Raw genomic sequence first — 22,330 nt, 5'->3', positions numbered from 1 at the left:
TTTTGAGACACTTACACATTTGCTATGTAGCTTTGAATTGAAGAGTTAATCCCCTTTTCAGGGATTTTTAACCTGCGGTATAGGGAATTCTTAACCCTGGAGGTTTATGGATTGGATTCATTGGGTCAATGAACAAAAAATAAAAGTGGGGGAGGGGTTATAAAATTTTATGTATGAGTAAAAAGGGGCTTCATCACTTTTATCAGATTCTCAATGGGTACATTTTCCATAAAGATTATGAACTATTCCGCTAGATCATAGGTAAACAGTGCAATTAAAAAGAAAACATTCTTGGACACAAGAGAAGTCTAGCTTTTGTTTTCAATATAAATCTTTAACAGCAGAAGAATTGTATCTCTTCAATGTAGGTATATTAAGTATCACGAGAATTTTTGAAGTCGAAACAAATCTTGTAAAATTGATTACTGAAGCATAACCCAGACTTCCCCCCTCTGAAATTGTGTCCTGTGCTATTTAACATGATAGGTGAACACAATCTTTAAATTTCCATATAGTTTATACTATTTAGTGAAATTGCGAATAAGGCACTAAGTGAAATAATTTATTATACAGTTAATAATTAGTGGATAGAAAATACCCCAATTTGAATATGAATACTCAGAAGTCTCTAGTTGATAGCCTTCATTCTGATCTAAGGAACTTTTAATTACTGTTAATATTCTTAAGAAGTTTTACAGGAGCTGAGGGTCTTTATTTTCTATTTGACTTACAATGAGGGCTCTCAGGAGTTCTTCATCGGGGTGAGAAGCAAATCCACAGGCATAGAGAAACCTCTCCTGGAGGATAATGCTACTGTCACTTTTGAAATCCAAAAAGTCCAAAATGGCTTCTAATGAGTCTGAGGTCTGAGCAGAGGTAACAGCATCCACCAGCTGAGGTCTATAAAAAAAGGCATAATCATGGATATCAATGTTTAGGAGAAGGAATGCTTAAAAATCTCTACCATTCACAGAGTCTCTATTGGCTTGAGTTTTCTCAAGAAGTGATTTTTTAAAATTTGAACCAATGAAGAAATGATTAAGACTTTCTCAAAAAGACCCCTCCCCATTTAATTTTAATTTTCTCCTTTAACGCCCCTCTCTCTCACTCAAACAGTGTATACTCAGAATATACAAACTAATTTTACTATATTAACCTAAGCTAAGTATAATTTGGAGATTTGTAAATAAAAATTATATAAATACAATTAGAAATTAAGTTCAAATTCTTTCCTATATAGTAATACATAAAAGCTATGGGTCCCTAAATTTATTCTCTTTCTTTAATTAGCTTTACAAATACACACATTTCAGAAGTGCCTACTTGAACTAAAGCAGTATTATTTGATGGAAAATCCTTTAACCTTATATCCAAGGAAGAAGGTTTTGCTCTTTTTAAAAATTAAAAAAACACATGGTATAGCTCTATGTTTAATCACAATGAATATGTGTGAGCAGAATAGAACTCCTACAGAAAAACTCTAGTTACATATTCTAGTCATCAAAAATCTTTGCTTTTTTGAGCCTGGGATGGTAAAACTTCTAAAAGTAGTTGTCATATTAACGAACACATGTATGTAAATATTACATACTACATCTATTTAAACACACCAGACAATGTGACACGTGCTTAGTAGTTTATACTTTTAAAAAATGATGTACTTGTACTATTTTGATCCTAACAAAAACCTAGTGAATTAAGGTTAGATAACTAGAAGACATAATACTTATTGAGTTTATATTGTGCAAGCTCTGTGTTAAAAATTTTATGTGTCCAACCTCTCTTTAAGTTCTTCATCTGTAAAATGAAGTTAAAGTAGTATTTACCACAGGATTGTTGGGAGGATTAAATTATGTTATCTCTGTAAAACATTCAGAAGAGTGCTTGACATATAGTAAGTGATTGATAAATATTAGCTGTTATTAATACTACCACCTCATTTAATCCACTGAACATTCCTGTCAGTGTAATATTAATATTCCCCTGTACATGCTAGGAAACAGACACAGATATACCTAGTCATTTGTTCAAGGTCACAAAGCTGGTAAATGGGATTGCTGGAATTGAAACCTAAGTTTTTCTGACTCTGGAGTCCATGGTTTCTTAATTACATTGATGTTTCTCAAAGTGTTTTTCATGTTAACACTAGTCCTACAAAATGCTTTAAGAAAAGGGATTTTCAAGGTCATGTATTTTAGAAAATATTGAAAACTTACCAGAATATTATCTGATTAAAGATACTATAAAATTCTGCAACAGAGAGAAATTGACATGGTTTCATTCAGTTTTGCAAACTCAGTTGCTCACAGAATCTTTTTCATTTTTGCATACCTGTTAACTTCCTGCAAATTACAGGATACAACATATAGGCTCTTTGGGAAATGTTACATTCCACCACCCTGCCTCTCTCTATCCTACAATAAATAGAAAGAATTATTATCCTTATTTTACAGATGTTGAAAGTGAGGCTCCGAGAAGCTAAATATAAAAGACTTCCTTGGCCGGGTGCCGTGGCTCACGTATGTAATCCCAGCATTTTGGAAGGCCGAGGCGGGTGGATCAGCTGAGGTCGGGAGTTCGAGACCAGCTTGACCAACATGGAAAAACCCCATCTCCACTAAAAATACAAAATTAGCTGGGTGTGGTGGCACATGCCTGTAATCCCAGCTACTCGGGAGGGTGAGGCAGAAGAATTGCTTAAACCCTGAAGGTGAAGGTTGTGGTGAGCTGAGATCGCACCATTGCACTCTAGCGTGGGCAACAAGAGCAAAACAGAGTCTCAAAAAAACAAAAAACAAACAAACAAAAAAAGACTTCCTTAAAGGATATACCGTTACTGGAGGTTAGAATTTAAACTAGATTTTCTGATTTTAGTTCATCTTAGTGTCCTTTCTATTACACTACACTACATGTGTGTTGCATGTTATATGGTTCAATTTGTATAAATAATCTGATTTAGAAAATACATCATGCAGTCCTCCAAATTATTGCTGCCTTAAGATTTTTAGGATACAGATAATGCTAAGGTAGTGTAATCTCTATTCTCAATTAATACCTAATGATTCCACTTTTATTCTCAGTAATTTCTGCCTTTAATGTTAAGACAATGTACTTTGAGAGTGGTAAAATTTTTAAAGAATCTTAAAAATACAAAAAGTAATGTTAAGACAAGTCCTTCTACCAATATATTTTAACATGCTGTAATTGAAACCAGAGCCTAAGAATTTGTGATTTTGATTATTTTTCAATTTCTGGTTTAAATATTTCTTTTTGAAGAGATTAACCAACTTTGATTAGTCATTTGGAATTCTTAGCAATTTTTTAATATCCTTAAGGCAAGTAAATAAATGCAAGTGAACATAAACAGACTATTCAGAAAAAAGCTACAATTTTCCTCCTGTTGGGGAATTCAGTCCTTTGAACTCAGTGACTGCTACTGCTGTGTGTGTGTGTGTAACTTGGCTAATTTCCACTTTTGATTATGTTAATGACTGTTTTTCACTGTCAAATTAATTGAGACTTGTTCTATATCATCAATTAAGATAATTGGTATCATAAGCTCAATTTGTATATATAAACAAATTCTGTATTATAGACTAAAAATACATTGTATTTAGAAACAGATGCAATGTTTTGGGGAAAGAATTAAGTCAACTCTGTTTATTACACATGTAAAACGAATCATATTTTCACCAAATATTAAATAATGTATGGATTTATTTTCTCCAGATTCTTTTCACCATTTGCCTCAGTTCTCAGTTTTCTACATAAAACATAGTTTCAACTGGTTCTTTAGTGAAATCACATTTTCAACTGAACAAGTCAAACCTTTCTTGTTGTTTTTTTTTAAATCAACTCAAATTTGTTCAGGTGTCAACAGCACGAGGAACACAATTTCAAAAACAGCGAGGAAGCACATGCCCCACGGTGTCACGACGAATCCCTGCCTTCACTTATCTATGTACCAATCTAGTCCCGATTTAAACTCATAAACACAACAACATATTTATTCCAAGTCCCTGCTAAAAATCTGCTATTGTATTTCTGGTCAAGTGACCATTAAATTACAGAACGGTGGAATTATTGTTCAATGAAAATGTAGTACAACAAAATAATTGTTTTGGAGGTGGGGCAGTTGGTTTAAAAGGGGTCTTTCTTGCTTCAAAAAAACCAACAATCCAGAAATGTTTCTGACAGACAACCCCACACAAAGGTTGGGGAACTTACAATACTTCCTTGCTTTCCATCTTTAGGATTTGAAGGATCTCTTCTTTCTTTGCATTCCTGAGGTGCTGAATGAAAGCCAGGAAGCTTCTGACAGCCTCGGCCTTGGAGAGGCTGTCAGGCTGCAGGTATTTCCTGATGGACTGCCAGTGCTCCAAGATCTGCAAAACATAGTTGTAGGCTCATACCCCACTCACAACTGTGAACATCCACATTTACAAAGGGTGTTCTCCCAGGAATAAAATGCCCCTTGTGTCTGAAGCAAAAGCAGCTTTTTGTACCTTACCTCAATATACCTGATAGTTATCTGCCCATATCACACCCCTGGGACTTCCATTCATTCTGTGTACCATTCCTCTGTAGGAGGACTGTTTTTGTCCATTCCTATTTAGCTTGAAGAGCCTAGGACAATAATTAACTGGTTTCTGGGTATATAGGTCATTTCATGGCTACACCAAGGGAATTGTATCTGAGACCAGGCTTTGACTACCATAGTGTAATTTAAATTGTGCAGAATTTTAATTAACAGCAAAATATTTCAGTGATAAAATAATAGAACTGCTGAAGAATTGTATCAGGTTTCTAATTTACCTGCACTTCACTGAAAATCAGTTTTTTGGTGAGCTCCCCATTCTATCTCTTTATTGTATTATTTGTATGAAATTCAATGTTTTGCTATTGCTAAGGTCTGAATTATTCATTTCTTATATCTATGTTTTTTAGAGTAACATTTAGACAAAGGTAATTCTCACACACACTAAGTTACTCTATTGCAGTTTTGAAACTAGTATTAGGTTGTTGCAAAAGTAAAGGCAAAAACCACAATTACTTTTGCAACAACCTAATAAATAGTTCTAATTAATGGCATCTCTTGGCTTTGAAACTAACTAAATAACTTATTTTTCATACTTTACTACTTTCCCCCCAGTTTTATGAAATCCTATCAGTGACTTCTGACTCTCTAACTCTATAGTAATAACTTGCTGCCAGTTTTTAAATTATTCATTACTTCTAATAAGCCATGGATCCTTTTTTTTTCTCTTTTTCAAGTCCTTTTTAGCTATCTAATCTTAAGAAGATATTCCAAGTGAAATTCCAGCTGCACTTAGCTAAAGATTTACTGGGTCATTTCTGAAGGCAGAGAACATCAATATGAATTCAGGTGTTTTTGTTTTTCTTTAAAGAGCTGCAACAGAATTTACAAAAGCAAATTTAGAATTTGAAATTCCAAATTTGGAAAAGCAAATTCCTCAATGACATAAATAAATCATTTTCTCTAATAATTAGGAAATAATTATCAAAAATCTTAGATGGCTCATAATGTTTAATATCTATGGGACAAAAATTAATAGTGCAGAGCATAAGATTAGTTTTATTAGCCACCTTCCTAATTTCCATCTCATACATTAGAAAATTACATTAGAACATTAAATGACATATGAAAAAAAAAACAAGTAAAAGAAGAAACGACATTTGAAGATGATGATTTTGTGTTTTAAAATGTTTTGTTTTTCCTCTAACTCAATTTCAGAAACTAATAAGCAATTACTGTCTTGTACTTTAAGCAAATTATGGTATTACATCTTGATGATTTCACTTTTCTGAACAAACACCAGTAGTATTGAAGGAAAGAGCATCTCCCTGCAGTTACACACAGAGCATGAAGCCAATGGTTTGTTCTTCTGATAAAAGATTACAGATAAGGAAATTCTGGATGGTAAGTCATTTCTCTGACTGTATATCATAATTGATTCATGCAATAAAAAGAAAATTTTCTTTGTTGGATTAAAAATGTTACAAGATAATCTACACTTTGCCCTGGGGATGAGATATCGCATTTCTGAGAGTAATTTTAGGGGAAACTGGGGTAAATAAATGTTTCCTAATTTAGGCAAAGATCCTGGTATCCTTTTTCAGTCCTTGCAGCAATACTCAGAACACTGAGGCCAGTAAAGTATGTCACCTGTGGACAAATCACTATTATGTTACAGAAATTTCAGGGTTCAGCCTTTGTCCACATTCTTGATACCATATGCTTCCCCCTGACTTCATTAAACCCTCTATCCTCCCTGAATTCTAGATGACTTATTAAAAGCTGCCCTTGAGTTATAACACTTTTTGAGAGGAATGAATGGTAACTAGTCGTTAATTATTGGTGTGTCATGCACCATGTCAGGTGCATATTGTGACTGCTGTCATCACAACTCTGTGGTAGCTGGTAGTTCTTCAGAAACTTTCTTCATTAAATGAGCTGATGTTTTCACTGGAGACAAAAGGAAAACAGAGTCTGATGTCATGATTATTCCCACATTTGTCTGCACTTACAGAAGGACATCCTTTACACTGGCTCTGGAAGACCTGCCCCACAATGGGAATGGCCGTGTACTTTGAATCAACTGCTTTGATTACGGTTGCAGCCTGCTTTCCAGACATCAGTCTTGGGCCTGCCTCGGTTGTCTTCAGCTCTAATTTCTGCCTGCGTAATACCAAAGGGAAATGCTATATTATAATCATTCTTTTGAGTGAACAAGATATTAATTGCCAAAGGCAAACAAGATAGTAATTTATTCAAGTTGTATATAGCCATGTCTTTCAAACTGTGATATCTCCAGAGGTAACTGAAAGCTCATTATGAAGTCTTTCTGGAGCAACAATTGTATGAAAAGATTTGAAAATTTAAGTTGGGATTTTCAAAATATTATGTCAACAGTATACAGGGAAGAAAAATTGCCTGGATGATGTATAAGATATGTGATGTCAGCTCTTTTGAATTTAGCCCAGCTTTCTGAAAATGATACTGTCAATAAAACCATGTGCTACTTATTAACCAAGACAGCTAGAAAAGCTTATTTTCCAAAAATAGTCTCAACTATATTTTTGTCTGACACGTTCTTCCAGAACCTGTCTGTCTCAAAAAGTAGGGTCTACATCCCTCTTCTTGAACCCGGGTAGGACTCTGCGACTGCCTCAACTAATAGAGGGGAGTGAAAGTAACGCTATGTGATCTCTACAGCTATGTCTTAAAAGAGGATTCAGCTTTTCTCTGGCACACTATCAGTACATGTGCTTCGGAGCCTCGAGTTACTACATAAGAAGTCTGACATGAAGCTGCCATGCTGAGAGGCCACAGGGAAATAAAAGATAGTTGCATGAGGAGCCTCAGTTGTTTGAGTCTTTCCAGCCCATGCACCAGATACATGGGGGAACAACCTTTAAATAGTTTGACTGTCTGCAACTACATAGATGCCAACCAAGGCTAAGGCAAGCCTATAAATTATGACAGAGAACAGTACAGTGATTGTTGCATTTTATACCACTAAATCTGGAGTTGTTTGTCACATAGCAATGGAAATCTCATAGGCCTGATAAGTAACTTAAAATAATGATTTTATATGAAAATATAATAAAACATTATAGATATACTGGTAGTATATGAAGTAGAAAGCAAAATTCTACTCCAGATGAGGCTTCCATAAAATTTCAAGCATTGTAATGAGGCATTTTTACTAATATTTTGTATCTATTTGGTACTAACATTAGAGCTACTCCAGAGAAATTTTTTGAGAAGCAATGGCATAAGGTATAATACAATCACTTCTAGAAAACATTGTTTTCTGAATTAAAATCTGAAAATAACAGAAACTCTAAGATTTAAAATTCTAATTCTTAATCCTGTTAGAACAATTCTGTCCAGAGAAATGGTCTTCAGTTGAAAAACTGGTCTAAATATTTAAGTTGCATAAGTCATATCAAAAATTTTGTCACATCCCTTTACTATGGAACTTTTTATGATTTAACAACAATATTTATTTTATAACTCTTAAAGAGAAAAATTACAAATGCTACCACTTTTTAACCTTAACATATAAAACATTTGACAGAGAAATTAGAAAATGAACTAGAATGAATCAAGTAGTTTGTCTTTTTAAAACTTAAAATCTGTTCAACAAATAATTGATTTTTAATACAATTTTATTTAAAACATGGTTATTTACCATGTACCATGAATTGTTGTAGACGATGTAAAAAATAAAGATGAACAAGATATAATTGCTACTTTCAAGGAGCTCACAGTTGAAATGAGGAAGCACAATAAATACAGTCATGTGCTGTACAAGGACATTTTGGTCAATGATGGACCCATGTACGAAGGTGGTCCCACAAGATTATGAAGCTGAAACATTCCTCTTGCCTAGTGACTTCATAGCTGTCCTATCATCATAGTGCAAAGCATTACTCATATATTTCTGCCAGTGCTGGTGGAAACACACTACTGTGCTACTGTTATATAAAAGTATAGCACATGCAGTTATGTACAATACATATTTGATAATGATGACAAATGACTATTAGTGATTTCTGTATTTATTATACCATACCTTTTATTATTATTTTAGAGTGTACTCATTCTACTTATTTAAAAAATTCACTATAAGACAGCCTCAGGCAGATTCTTCAGGAGGTATTCCAGAAGAAGGCATTGTTATCAGAAGAGGTGACAGCTCCACGTATGTTATTGCACCTGAAGACCTTTCAGTGAGACAAGATTTGGAGGTTGTAGGTGACTTCCACTGGAGGAAGACAGTGATATTGATGATCCTGACCTTGTGTAGACCTAGGCTAATATACATGTTTATGTCTTCAGTTTTTAACCAGAAATTTTTTAAAGTAAAAAATAAAAATAAAAAATTTAAAAATAGAAAAAAGCGGCAGGGCGCGGTGGCTCAAGCCTGTAATCCCAGCACTTTGGGAAGCCAAGACGGGCAGATCACGAGGTCAGGAGATCGAGACCATCCTGGCTAACATGGTGAAACCCCGTCTCTACTAAAAATATAAAAACTAGCCGGGCGAAGTGGCGGGCACCTGTAGTCCCAGCTACTCGGGAGGCTGAGGCAGGAGAATGGTGTAAACCCGGGAGGTGGAGCTTGCAGTGAGCTGAGATCCGGCCACTACACTCCAGCCCCGGCGACAGAGTGAGACTCTGCCTCAAAAAAAAAAAAAAAAAAAAAAAAAAAAAAAAAAAAAAAAAAAGCTTATAGAATAAAGATTTAAAGAAAAAATATTTTTGTACATCTGTACAAAGTGTTTTAAACTATGTTATTACAGAGCAGCTCAAAAGTTAACAAAAATTAAAAAGTTTTTAAAGTAAAAATGTTACAGTAAGCTAAGGTTAATTTATGATAGAGGGAAAAGGTTTTTTAGAAATTCAGTGTAGCATAAGTGTGCAGTGTTTATAAAGTCTACAGTAGTGTACAGTGATGTCCTAGTCTATGATATTCACTCAGTGCTCATTTGGTGATTCATCCAGAGCAACTTTCAGCCCTGCAAATTTCATTTATGTACCTTTTATGAATAAAGGTACACCTACATAGTATCTTTTATACTGCATTTTTTTACTGACTTTTTCTATGTTTAGAAACGTAAAAACTTACCATTGTGTTTAATTGTCTACAGTATGCAGTACAGCAATATGCTATACAGGTTCGTAGCCTAGGAACAATAGGCTATACCATATAATGTGGTGTAGGCTATGCCATCTAGGTTTGTGTATGTATACTCTATGATGTTTGCACAATGATGAAATTGCCTAACAATGCATTTCTCAGAACTTATTCCCATTGTTAAGCAACGCATGACTACACACACACACACACACACACACACACAGATCTATTTACAAATCAAGTATAATAATATAACAAAGAATAGCAAAGAAAATAAAAATTTTAGCATTATCTTACTTTGATACTATTTTCCCTGTAATGGTTTGTAGGAAATTCAGTCCAAAAGCATGTGTTTCTTCAGCAAGCACAGCTATAACAAAGCTGTCTTCTATCTTATAGGTGGTGACAGATGTAGCTTTTGAACTGACACCCAAGACCTAAATAAATAAATAGCCATCTTTATAACAAGTAATCATCTTTTAAATTATCAAATCAAGTCAAATAGCAAAGTATCTTTCGGTCTACAAAACAACTTCCTCATTACACCCATCCCTCATTATTAACACCTACAACTTATTGAAATGGGCCTATTCATTTCATATATATGAATTTACAGCCTAAAGTAAAAATTATAAATGTTTCAAAATTCTATTTCTACTTTATTTTTCTATTACATTAAATTAATCTCTACAAAATGTAATTATTTGAATGCCTCAAAGAAAGTGATATCTATCATACCTGATTTGGGGTTGTAAATCCAGACCTCGCTATTTTGCATGAATCCAAGGCCTTAATTTTGATCACTTTGCCTTGATGAGCCTGGTAGGTCACTTTACAATTTCCAGAGATATCTACCTAAAAAGAAAGGCAAGGGCATAATGTTTGAGATTCCTTGTGGGCCAATTGAGTTCTAATGAGAAGTGGCTTGAAAACTGAGGTCTCTAATATGCCACAGGGGACTTCTTTTTCTCCCCCAGGATGATAAGATACAAAGACAGGAACAAGGTTTCCGGTAGCTCGCTGATTCCTTCCCATTCTCTTTGGTTGAGTCTTACTAGCGCCTTCTCTTTTTTTTCAGGAATAATGTTGGATTTCCTACTTCTCTCTAAATCCAATCAGAATTAGATAAATGGCCTGGTAACAATTGAAACTTCTGATAAATGGGTAATTCTGTGGCAAGGGAGTTGATTGTTAATGCTGTATCTAGATTCTCTGTGCATGTGTGTGTGTGTGGGGTGTGTGTGTGTGTGGTGTGTGTGTGTGGTGTGTGTGTGTGTGAGATGTGTGTGTGTGTGTAACTTCAACTAGCTGAATATGATTAGAAATTCTTAAAATCCTGTGGGACTAACTCAAATCATCATTAGTTACACATCATTAGTTTGAATTTAGGCAAATGTATCCCAGTACAGATTCTGTCTAGCTTCTCTGAGCTTTCTCCTGGGGCCTCTGCCAGCATCACAGAAGCAGAGGTCTCTTTTCTAGCAAGCTAACCAACATTTTTTTGGTGCAATCCTACCATCAGATTTTTCACTCACTCATGGGCTGGTTGAATTCAGTCTAAGAAACTTGGACTCCAGTCTTGACTCCAGGTATGATACTAGAAGCTCCACCTAACTTCTCTAGTTTCTTCTTTTGCAAAATGAACAGTGTTGGTACAGATGAGTGGTTCCCCACCTTGACAATGCATCCAAATAATCCACAAAGACTGTTAAAATACAGATATTTGGCCAAGCAAGATATCTCAGCACTTTGGGAGGCCAAGGCGGGCAGATCATCTGAGGTCAGGAGTTCAAGATCAGCCTGGCCAACATGGTGAAACCCCGTCTCTACTAAAAATACAAGCTGGGCATGGTGGTGCATGCCTGTAATCCCAGCTGCTTGGGAAGTTGAGGCAGGAGAATCACTTGAACCTGGGAGGCAGAGGTTGCAGTGAGCCGAGATTGCGCCATTGCACTCCAGCCTGGGCCACAGAGTGAGACTCCATCTCAAAAAACAAACAAACAAAATACAGATATTCAGGTCCTCCCTGATCTACTGAATCAGAATCTCTGGGATGAATATAGGGAATCTATATTTGTAACAAGCCCCTCCATGGTACAGTGGTGCACAGTGACATCTGGGAACCACTGGAATGATCCCCACTACGTTCCTTTAGTATAAATAATTCTAATTCTCTAGGTAAACAAGACTTCACTACACAACTCACCTTTTCTGAGCATTACCTTAGTAGTAACTCTTCTACTGAAATTGTATAAGTAGAAATCCTTACAAACTTATTGAGATACTGAATCCTTAATAATATTTGTTAGTACCTCATTGGTGGTTCCAGAGCTTAACTGTGTCTGAAATAGGCTAGCCAGGCCTCTTTTGATATTTTCGATGGCCACTGGCTCATTTTGATATGAGTAGAACTCTTTGACCTGGTGGGGAGAGGGGAACAGAACACAAATGAAGCAAAAATGCATCATTTATCAGATTTAGTTAAATAAGTGTCAGGCAAGGTCAGATGCTTACCTGTATTAATCCTGGGAGAAAGAGATCTGACACTCCAAATCTGGAATTTCCTTTTTGTGAAAAGAAGCTATTTAAAATCTCTGAGACCATCAGAATATGAAGTTTAGGGAGAGATTGATAATGAAGGCTCTTGCATGATGGGCACAGCATTGGGCAAGAGCACTGATATAAGCTGGGAGCCTCATGAAAACAAGGGTGGCCCAAGGGAAGAGAAATGGACATTCTGCTTGAACATGTCAGCATGTTCTCTACCTGTAACGGTACTTGAAACAAAAAATAACTAAAGTTTAAAATAACAGCAAATAAAAAAGTTCTTGGCCGAAAATGGCAATCACTACCTTTGAGATTCCTGAGATGGCACAGCCTCTATGGGCTATCTCAAGGCCCCAGGCGTGGCCATAATACCCATGGTCAACATTTCACAGGGGCAATGTTCTTTACCCTCCAGAGCATTTATATTGGTATTGGGTAAATGTATACCTATTTATACACACATATATATACACACATACAGAAGGCTGGGAAATTTGAGGTTGAGATTGCTACTGCTGCATAGGTTCCCATCAGAAGGGCACTGCTTTGAGGTTCCCATTAGAAGGCAGAGAAAGGAGGTTGAAATGAGGAGGGTGACTATGATTTGGCAGGAATAGTAAGCCACTTAGCTTTGTTTTATCATCTTTGATATCTATAGGCACAGAGATGATAACAGTATCTTTTGCCATTTTGATAATTTAATGTTTAAGAAACAAGGATAAAAGTACGAAGCGAATTTAATGGAAAGCAGCTTGTTGGTTTTCATCCTGTAGACTTGATACACATCACACAATTTAGAAAAGGAGGATAGATATGTGTTCCCTGTAAAAATTCCCAAGGTCTATGATAATTACAGCTGAGTATTTCTACTAGAAATATCCTGAATGCCTTCCTAGTACTCTTTAAAACCAACCATAGCTTCTAAAGTAAAACACAAAGCTCAATAACTATGCAATGAATCCAAATAATACCAAGCTCAGTAATTTAGCCTACATAAAGACTCTCTTGTGCCTTAGAAGAAGAGAATATTTTTCCTGAATTATCCAAACAAGTGTCTCAAATCTCTATTTTTACTTCCTACATATACTCTGCCTAGTGATGGATTTACTAGGTACTTTATCTGGCAATCAGTTTTAGTCATTAGACTGGACTAACCTATAAGTGTTGGAATAGTGTTTGTCCAACTTAGAACTTAGAAAGAAACTGGAATAATGACCTCAGTGTCTGAAAATTCACAGTATCATATTCTCAAACAAATCACTGGCAATATCTCAGACCCAAGCCTGAGTTTCTGAAGTTCTATTTTGTAAACTGTATCTCCTTCCTTTAATAATCACAATGTAATTTCCTTTTCAAATATTTGGAAGTGTATCTCCAGATATCATGACTATTAGAAGTTCATAACTAGATTACCCCAAAATAGTCAGAAAGTGTTCAGTCAGTGGCAATACACACATGTCTATATGGCCCATGTCTTTTTGGTATGAACCATAAACACTTTAGAAAGCAAGATCTCCTAAGTGGGAAAAATATCAGCATTGTCACCACTGTGTCACTTTCCTTCCAGGCTACAAAATGTACCTGAACTATTTTCAAAGTTTTACCTAGAAGGTAAGGAAACCAAGTTCTTGGATTTAATCTTTGGACTATGCATAAGATTAAGTGCTTATCTGTTACTGACCCACTGCTATGGACCAAGTTTTGATCTTGACCTCTGGATCCCTTAGAAAATGGTGTTAGAGCCTTTTTTTCCCTTCTGGCAGGCTGAATGATAGATATAAACTGTGAGACACAAAGAAAAAAGTTTTTTTCATCCTTTCTATTAGTTTTTATTGCTTCCCCAGAACTAGAAAAATGAACACATCTCTTTTTCTTTTATATGACTGCTACTTCTAGGGCCTAAATTCTTTTTCTTTAGTGCAGACTGATGAGATCCAAAGTGAAGATAGTACTGGTATCCATACCAGCTAAATGTCAAAACTGTTAGAATTCAGCTGCCTTGTAATCATTTAAAAAATAATAGTATGAAGTCAGAATTTTGCAGTTCAAGCCACATGGCCATCACAGCAATAATCGTAAATTTATTATTTCACAACAGGAACTGAGTAAGTTTTATTATACTCAGGCCATAAAGTTGATTACTTCATTCAGCATTGAAATTAGTTCTGAACATCCAACAGCACAGGGCTCTTATCTAAATTCACAGTACTCAGAGCTTCCAAAGAGCAGCAGCAGGTACGACCTGGTTACAAACGAAGTCTTTAATCCAAGGAAACCACACCTAGAGGGAGACTGGGTAAAATGGCTGGGAAGGCGGTGCAGTGCCTCTTCCAGCCAAATATGAGGGGCCAATTTCCTCTTGAAATAGGTAGTCATCATTCATATTGTTTTTTTCTTAGGAAGACGATGCCTTTCTCCACACCTTCCTTTACATATCTTTTAAAAATAAGAGGAGACTAAATTCCATTAAGTGGCCAAACAATCAAAATAATAAAAAGAATCCCAGCAAACAAAGATTAGTAATTTTATATTTGATATCTATCTAAGACAGAGCACAGCTAGGAAATGACACATTGGAGAACAAACAAGTAAAGGAATATATAACAAATTTCAGAAGGACTTTCAAGGTGTCACATTTCTTGTGGCAGTTCAGTGTGTGTACAAGAGCCATGCTGATTTAGAGAGCAAATCAATGCCTGGAAACAATACAAAATAAAGGTCCAACTCAGCAGCCACGTGGTTAGTTTAATCAACACAAAGCCAAAACCAGAAATGGAAATCTGGTAATTATCCAGTTAATTGGATTAGCCTTTCAGGCCAAAAAAAGAATCCATAGTATAACTTGAGGCATCTTTCACTCATCAGCGTTAATCAACTTAATCAGATTACTGTCACATTTCCAACTTGATGATTTGTAGACAAAACTAGAGTCATGCCCACTTATGTAGGGAAGATGAGTGGGCATAGAAAAAAGATGTGCAATGAATATGTATCTAAGTATTTTAATGGACTCTCTTTTAAAATGCAAACATGAGACCCTCATATGGGAAAGGGAGAGAGGGGGAGGTCTGGAAGGACAAAAGTTACATGCTGATAAGCATCCTTGAAACCACAGAAACTTCAGGGAGCACAACTTAATTTGAGCCTATGGTAGAAAATGCTCTCTAAGAAAGTAGCCCATCTGCAGTTTACTCTGCCTGTCCATAATTTCTCTCATAGTACACTGAAATGATAATTTAAGTAATGATCTTTCTGATAGTGATATGGCCAAAACTTCCTGTTGGCTTCTTAGTCTTCATTGTTAAGTTTTTTCCAATACTTTATTATATATTTGAAAGATATAATGATGTACTTTAACCTGTGGTTACAGTAAATCATCGCAAATCATAGCTCCTCTAGAATTGGCCCATTGCGTTACTAAAATAATGATGTGGCAGTTCCATCCTAGCCTTTGAACGGTGAGGGTACTGAGTCCTTTCATGTGTGTAGCAGAAGACTTTGTACTCAGCTGCTACCAAAGGAGCTATAAAATGATTGGTTGTCATTAAGATTATAAATGCAAATAATATCTATGAACTCAAGTGTCTTGCCACACTGGAAGCTCAGAAAAGAAAATAACAACATTTCATGTTGTTAACAAAGTTGAGCCATAAGAAAATCAAATAAGTCAACTGATCTCATGATGTAAATAAGGAATACTACAAGTCAACCAAAGAAGCAGGCATTTCTCCAAATACTTTCCAGCTGGAAGACAGTAGACATAGGAGTTTGAGCATAGACCCTATTTCAAATCCCAACTCCACTGCCTGCCAGTTGTATGACCATAGGCATATTTCTTAACTTTTCTTAACTTTGGTTCCTCAACTATCACAAGAGGTTGATAAGGCAGCCCTTACTGCTCAGGGCCATTACAAGAATAAAAGAGACAATTCGTGTAATGCCTTTAGTCAGCACCTAGCACACAGTAAGTGCTTAGTTCGTCTTAGCTATTATTAAGTAAACAATAAGTAAAACCTTTATCAAAGTTCAATTCAGTTGAGCCCCATATAATCTTATTTGTTTATCCTTTATTTTAGAAGCATCTATATTCAGTCCTCCCTATGAGCAAGGTGCTGAATAGACAAAGATACAACTCTGCCCATGAGAAACTTACTCTGAATGTGGAGAGCCAAGACATAAAAAGAGAATGACAATACACTGTGATAAATGCTTTGATAGAAATAGGCCCAGGGGTTTGGAAAGATGTTGGAGAAAGCTTCATAAAAACATGCAGTGCAAGGCATGATTCTGGGTGCTTTGGGGAAGGAGGGAGTGGAAGGGCATGGATGTGAGGGGAGAGGCTGAAATACAAAGAGGAATTGGATTTTTTTCTATCCAAGATCCATAATCTAGCAATGAACACGAATGACCAAAAGAAAGTGATAAGGGTCATGAGTGAGCTGCAAAGTGCTAAGAGTATTCTAAAGAGTGATGGTTATTTCCAGCTGACTGGAAGGGTGTGAACTTTATGACAGAAATGGCATGTGAGCAGTCACAAACATGGGAAGTATTTTGACAAGTGGAGAAGGAAGAGAAAGCATTCTTAAAGATAGTGATTCATATTTGGTTGTAGGAGAGGTGAAAATATAAGATTTCTTCTTGTGAGCTCCTTTTTAGAACTTCATACAAAAATGTGCATCATGATTAGCAATATACATATATGAAATGTCCAAAGTATTTGTTTTCAAATACTTTAGTTGAAAATAAATAAAGTATTACTTTATCAGTATATAAAGATCAGTTTATCTTTATTTTGAATTTAGAAAGTGAAATTTTAGAGATGTAAATGTTCCCTTTCTGTTTTCCTGCTTTTGTTCCTAAAACTGAGCTCTCATCTTTAGACACATTTTTATGTATGTCAGCACACTATCTGTAATTTTCATAAACACACATATGTAATGCCTAATAATTAACTGATCACAATTGTTTCTCAATTCCAAATTTATTAAGACCATTTTAAGTGACTAGACTCAAGCCATAAGTAATGCACACTTACAGAATTTTTAAAATAGAATTTCAAATAGATATTATAAAGCGTTCAATCATTATTTTAATATACAAAATGCTTTTCCATGTCATAGTTTTAAAATAATTTCTAAAGGCTTTAAAAAACTCTACTTTAGACTTCTCACACCCTTTTAAAAGCTTTAACCTTGTACTTTAGCCAAATATTGATAATCTCATAACAAATCAATATTACTAATCTAAGTTGGATCATTTCAGTCTCATAATTTGTCTCCTTTCCTGAATTTATCCAATCATGCTTTGATGACTTCCTTTGTTACATTATGTTTGTAATCCCTTATAATTTGATAAGAAAATTACCTTTTAATAATGTCTTTCATCAATAAATAAATACTTGATTCTACTATAAAGATTTTCAGAAAAATAGGAAACAAACTGGCTAGTAAATGTAAGGGAACTCAGGGCATTGATTTAGTTTGGAAACATTTAATTTACAACCTCTGTTCTTTAGTTCTTGAAGAAATTCCATTTACCATAAAAGTAGTTATAATGTGATTACCTCAAAATAATGTCTGCTGAAGGGAAGAAAAATATGAAGTTGGAGAAGATGTAGAACCTAAATGCCCCTTTACCTTTCCATGGATTAGATGAAGGAGCATAGGTCTTTGCAGAGCTTCCAAGTTTTCCTTTCCCATGATTTTAGGTGGACTTTTTCCTTTGAAGATGCTCTTCTCTCCTCTCTGCTGATTCACATTTTCAACATTTACATCCTTCATCTGGAGTAACAGAAAGAAACCTGTTTAAAAAAAACTTCCTATGTCTGTCTTCATCAGAGTCTCTCTGCAAATAAAATAGTAAAGAAACAGACAGAGTTGGCCACAATTTCTTCTGTCATTTTTCAGTTCATGATTTACAGGACCTTGCCACTCACTTTAAAAGAATGGAGAAGGTATTTAAAAACTAGGTTTTTTAATAAGGCAAAAATAGCAATACTTAAAGAACTCTGTGACTTTAGGCTTAAAATAACTGTGACTTGAATGTGATTCTTTCCTATCATTGCCACTCTTCATTTGTTTTGTGTGGTTTCTGTCTGCCTGATCACTTCACTTTCTTTACCACTTGTTGAAAAGGACCCCCGTCCCCTTCTACCTCATCTGTATAAATAAAAATAAAGCCGAATTACTGAATAAGGAGGAATATAATGTTTTCTGGAGAATAGTTTACTGTTACATTGAGAAATGGCTCAGAGAGATGGATGATGATGCTTTGATCCAACTTGGAAAACACAACAGCAATTAGAGACATCCAAAGAAGCAAATATCACTTGTAAATGTATTGCTATGACACCTCATTATAAAGGACACCAGCAACTACTTGTTCCAAATACTTTGTTCCAAATACTACTTGTTCCAAATACTTTGTCCTGTGTGCCTGTTTCACACCAGATGCAGAATAATAACTGACTTTACTCAAGGAATCTATTATCTTTAGGTTCTTGAGAAGCAAATAAGGGAATCACCACATATTACCATTGGAAAAGTCCCCAGAGACCATCTAATTTGGCCTCCCTCTTCAACACATACATCTAAACCATTTTAACTGACCAAACACTGTTATTCGGGGGAGTACTTGGTTCCTTCCTCAGGAAGAACACAGACTAGGTTTACTCTTTCTTCAGTAATTCTACCTGTTGTATCAAAGAATGCAGGAACCTCCTAACTGATCTCCTCTTGAGTTAGAGGGGTCTAAATCGTTTTCCATACAAAATGGATTATTGACCCTTCTCTCCGAGAACATTTTGAAAAGACTCTAGTATAATGTCCCTGTTAACGTGATCTATAGAATTGAACACCATACTCTGGTTGTTTACCAGTATATACCTTCTGTTGTCTGTTTCAACAATTTGGAAAGATCAGTTCACTTTTTATCAGCAAAATCTTTAAATACGTAGAATTGCTTATGTTAGAGATAGATAACAAACTAAATGGATGTATAACCAAGAACCCAAAACAAATGCTGTCAAATGGTAGACTTCTCAAAAACTTCTGACATCTAATCTTTGCATTTATCTGGTAGAAAATGCCCACCGTGATTTGGATCAGTTGGTCATCATCACCATCAGGATTCCTCCACAATAAGGCCACATCCACGTTGGAGGAAATGCGGTAGCCCACGCTGTCTTGCAGTTTTCCTTTGCCCCGATCAAGAAGAACCTCAGTAGAGTACGTGAGCTTGTATAGCCGGTCATTATTTAATGAGAGACCAGTTGTGTGACCTGTATAAAGATAATGACACAAATCAAGTTTTCATTGTAAGGGAACATGCTGTCTCACCATCAGTGCATCTCTCTACCACAGTGGGGCTCAGGAAGCTTGGCAAATATTCACTGATTGAAACATGGTTCTACTTCGTCTGCTGAAATCTTTGACTTGTAAAATATAGATAAACAAACAAAAACAAACAAAGAAGCTCCCATTTCAGAGAACTTTAGTTTGTATTCCTAATCAATTATCAGATAGTGCCATGGTTGAACTATAGATATTTTGTTTTTTTGTTTAAATGTCATTGTATTTCTCTTAATTATATGAATATGATTTCAAGTAGATGACCCACCAAGAATTGGTTTATAAATGTAATATGAGCCATCTGTAATTAACATATTATTTAAATGCAAGCAGATCAATTCCAAAGTAATTTTAGCGGTTAGAAGGAAGTTCTTTAATTTGGATATTTTTGATATTTAAGAAACATCTCTTCAGTGCAATTTACTCTATTAATGTAATTAGCAAACTTTTAGTACAAAGGTACATTTCAGGGTTGCACATATGTAACTTTAAATTAGCTGTGCCCTAATAAAATAATGTCTTACTATATGAAATCTTAGTACAGGCTTAAATTTGGCATTAAAATTTAAGGCTTAAAAAGATCAAATAGTATACAAATCTGTACTGTGATCCAAGAAAACTGATATATCAATGAGTTCACACAGTATCCAATTCAGTTTATCTAGCCAAAAGAAATGTCAAGGAGCAAGTCTTTTCCCAGAGATGACTTAAAATGTATGGTCACATAAAGTTTTTTTCTTTTGTGTATTTTCTATCTATGGCTCTCAGGAGATAGTTAAAAAAGACTTCAGTTTACCTTATTCCTCAATGCTAATGGGGTTTCATTGCCCGGTTTACTATAATAGGCAACCATAATCTTTTTTTCTCTCAGGAAATATACATATGGGGAGAGGTACAGGAAAGGGGTTTGGGGTGACTAGACCAAAGCAAAGCAGTCGAGAAAGGTGATAGCAAAAACTACTTTGCAATGCCAAAAAATCAAGAAAATTTCTGAAAAGGCCCTATCCATGTACACAGTAACAATCTGTTCACTGTCTCCTCTATCTATTACAGCACATACTTGCCCAGAGGAAATAGTGGTCAAAAATCCATCATCTGCATGTTATGTGTATTAACTTATTTAATCCTCACAAAAATCTAATGAGGTAGGCACTATTATTAGTCTCATTTTATAGATGAAGAGACTGAGGGGACACAGAAACAATATAATTTACCTAAGGTCATTCATCATAGAGATATGATTTTTTTTTCTTTTTTCTTTTTTCTTTTTTTTTTTGAGACAGAGTCTTGCTCTGTCAGCCAGATTGGAGCGCAGTGGCACGATTTCGGTTCACTGCAACCTCCACCTACTGGGCTCAAGCAATTCTCCTGCCTCAGCCTAGCCTCCTGGGTAGCTGGGATTACAAGTTACAAGGCATGTGCCACCATACCCAGCTAATTTTTGTATTTTTAGTAGAGACGGGGTTTCACAATGTTAGCCAGGCTGGTCTCAAACTCCTGACCTCAGGTAATCCACCCATCTGGGCCTCCCAACGTGCTGGGATTATAGATGCACGTCTGGCTGGAGACATGATTTTAATCCAGGCTGTCTGTCTGTAAAGATTATGCTCTTACCTATACTATATATCTCTAAAACTTTAGGTTGCATTCTTTTCCATTCCTAGGTAGTGAGCTAGAAATTTATTCATTCATTCAACTAGAATATAGTGAGTACCTGTTGAACAGTAAGTACTTTTTAAGGCTCTGGGACTACACCAGTTAACAAGCAGAGAAAGGCAGAGAAAGTTTCTTCTTGTTTTCTTTACTTTTTTTTTTTTTTTTTTTTTTTTTTTCGAGACAGGGTCTCACTCTGTCACCCAGGCTGGAGTGCAGTTGTGTGATCTCGGCTCACTGCAACCTTCATCTCCAGGCTCAAGTGATCCTCCCATCTCAGTCTTCTGAGTAGTTGGGACCACAGACTCATGCCACTAAGTCCAGTTAATTTTTATATTTTGTAGAGATAGGGTTTTGCCTTGTTGACCAGGCTGGTCTTGAACTCCTGAGCTCAAGCAATCTGCCCACTTCACCCTCCCAAAGTGCTGGGATTACAGGTGTGAGCCACCGCACCCGGTCAGGAGACAAAGTTTCTACCCTCGTGGAGTTTACATTTAAATGCGATGGAGAAGGGCAGTTAAAAAGAATGAGTACATAAGCAAGTTATATAGTATGTTAGAAGTGCTCATGAAGAAAACTGAAGCAGGAAAGGGAATGGAGGTGCTGAGAGAAAAACCTCTGTGGAAAGGTGACATTTTGGACAAAGGTTTTCGGTGAGCCACATGGATATCTGTGGGAAGGGCAACCCCCTCACAGAGGAAACAGCAAGTGCAAAGGCCCCGAGGAGGGCTCCTGCAGGTGTAATGAAGGAAGAGCAAACAGCAGGGAGACCAAAGAGCTGGAAAATCAGTAAGTAAAAGACACAGTGAAGGAGATGAGGTCAAGGAGGTACCTATGGGTGGCAGGAAGATTTGGGGAGTTTGAGTGAGGTGGGACGCTGTCATAGAGTTTTGGGTAGTGAAGTCACATAATCTGTCAAACCTTCAAAGAAAAGGGACAAGGATTTTCATAGGAATCAAGAAGAGGCAGAAGAAGGAAGTATGAAAGGATCTAAATGTGTATACACAAAACCAAGCTGTGTCCAAGCACCAAGTCAGGCAGAAACTGAGGTGTGAGATACAGAAGGCAAAGAGAGTCAGGAAAAACCTTGAAGGGGATGAAGGCTGGGATTCC

At 36.0% G+C, this 22,330-nt stretch overlaps 1 protein-coding gene across 1 annotated transcript in view; it reads right to left on the bottom strand.

Annotated features, from left to right (window-relative positions):
- The window catches only part of MTTP (microsomal triglyceride transfer protein), a 54,679-nt gene that overhangs the window by 28,220 nt on the left and 4,129 nt on the right, over positions 1-22,330 (bottom strand). Inside the window, exons 2-9 of the mRNA XM_010371637.2 lie at positions 19,307-19,494; positions 17,852-17,995; positions 11,981-12,088; positions 10,407-10,523; positions 9,966-10,105; positions 6,550-6,700; positions 4,228-4,385; positions 732-900 (exon numbers count right to left, since the gene is read on the bottom strand). Of these exons, the coding sequence (XP_010369939.2) occupies positions 732-900; positions 4,228-4,385; positions 6,550-6,700; positions 9,966-10,105; positions 10,407-10,523; positions 11,981-12,088; positions 17,852-17,995; positions 19,307-19,494 (1,175 nt within the window). The remainder of the gene's footprint in view (positions 1-731; positions 901-4,227; positions 4,386-6,549; positions 6,701-9,965; positions 10,106-10,406; positions 10,524-11,980; positions 12,089-17,851; positions 17,996-19,306; positions 19,495-22,330) is intronic.

Source organism: Rhinopithecus roxellana, chromosome 2, assembly GCF_007565055.1.
Source record: "Rhinopithecus roxellana isolate Shanxi Qingling chromosome 2, ASM756505v1, whole genome shotgun sequence".
Classification (NCBI taxonomy): Eukaryota; Metazoa; Chordata; class Mammalia; order Primates; family Cercopithecidae; genus Rhinopithecus; species Rhinopithecus roxellana.
This window is presented reverse-complemented; position numbering and strand designations above follow the sequence as displayed.